The 1340-nt window shown below is 25.9% G+C and overlaps 1 protein-coding gene across 1 annotated transcript; it reads right to left on the bottom strand.

Annotated features, from left to right (window-relative positions):
- Nucleotides 1-128: 128 nt before the first annotated feature.
- Chro.80470 (hypothetical protein) lies at nt 129-965 on the bottom strand. Its single annotated transcript, XM_660114.1, has 1 exon — nt 129-965. The coding sequence occupies one exon, from the start codon at nt 963-965 to the stop codon at nt 129-131; it is 837 nt and encodes a 278-aa protein (XP_665206.1).
- Between the last annotated feature and the right edge of the window lie 375 nt (nt 966-1340).

Below are 1340 nucleotides of genomic sequence, written 5' to 3'. Positions count from 1 at the left end.
CTTTTATAACAATAGAAATTTATCTTTTTTTTGAATAATAATCTTAATAATCTTAGTCCACAATCTTATTTAAATATTTATTAATAAACAAAAAAAAGCTAAGTAATATAAAATCAATTAGTAGTCTCTTATATTATAGGACCAGTTCTTAGTTTATGTATTAATCTCTCAGTTTCAGCAATTTCATCCTCCAATCTATAATTATAGTAAGTTTGTTTAAGAGCTGAAACATAAGTAGTGGAGTCAAATTCTTCAGATTCAATATTTTTGATAATGTAACTGATCCATGGAATAAGAAAAATAGTTAAAGCTGAAGCAGCAATAGAAATATAAAAACCTGAATTCAAAGTAGAAGAGTTAAAGAATAGAGAGGAAAGACGATTAGTTTTAATAGAGTGGCCAAAACCATTAAATTCAGCCTGAAACCCACCAATAGAAGTATAGAGAAATAAAGAAAGTAATGAAACTGCAGATGCTAATAATAGTTGAGTAAGTACAATGGGCCTAATCTTCTTTTTTGATCCTCTAAAATATAAAACTAATAGCCAAGTAGGAGCTGAAATTAATAATACAACAATTATTATAATAGATGAAATCATTGCTGCTGAAGCTGTATATAAATTAGAAAATGTTGTACAATTTGATTCTTCTGAAGTGAGTCCATATCCTCTTAAACATAGAAATCTCATAACTTCACCAATAGAATTACCATCTATATTTGAAATAACCCATCTACAAAAATCAAAATTTAATCTACCATTAAAAATTGTTGGATTACAATCGGAAGATGCCCAAATATTCCATAAAGATATATCCATTGAAAGATAATTACCTATAGGAAAGGAAATTATCAAGTAATGATACGATCTCGAAAAAAGTGCCAAAATCCACCATATTCCAGCAACAATCATACTAAAAGCTGCTGTAAATACTCTTAAACGTTTATATCTGTTACTTTCAGTCATTTTGACATTAAATTTCTGTTCAATTAATTAATTGATTAAATTATTCAATTTATTTAATTCTTTCTAAATTAATTTTGTATTCAATTTCCTCTTATTATTAATAAAAATACATTCTTAATATTTTATTATTATTGTTATTCTTGTATTTTTAAATTTGAATCCTTTTTTTACAAACTATTATTTTAAACCCAATAACGTATTTCCACTTTTATCCATTCACAATCTTTTTATTATTTTTTATTCCATGCTATTTTTCATAGACAAGACGCGCGCAGGTACCCGTTTCGGCGGGAATGTGCATATCATTAAAAGAAAATAAGTTACTTCAGAATAATGATTTTAAAAAATATTTATGGGTATGTTTAAAAGAGAATT

The sequence above is a fragment of the Cryptosporidium hominis genome (genome assembly GCF_000006425.1).
Source record: "Cryptosporidium hominis TU502 chromosome 8 CHRO018142, whole genome shotgun sequence".
NCBI lineage: Eukaryota > Apicomplexa > Conoidasida > Eucoccidiorida > Cryptosporidiidae > Cryptosporidium > Cryptosporidium hominis.
The sequence above is the reverse complement of the archived record's forward strand: the minus strand, read 5'-3'. Positions and strand labels throughout refer to the sequence as shown.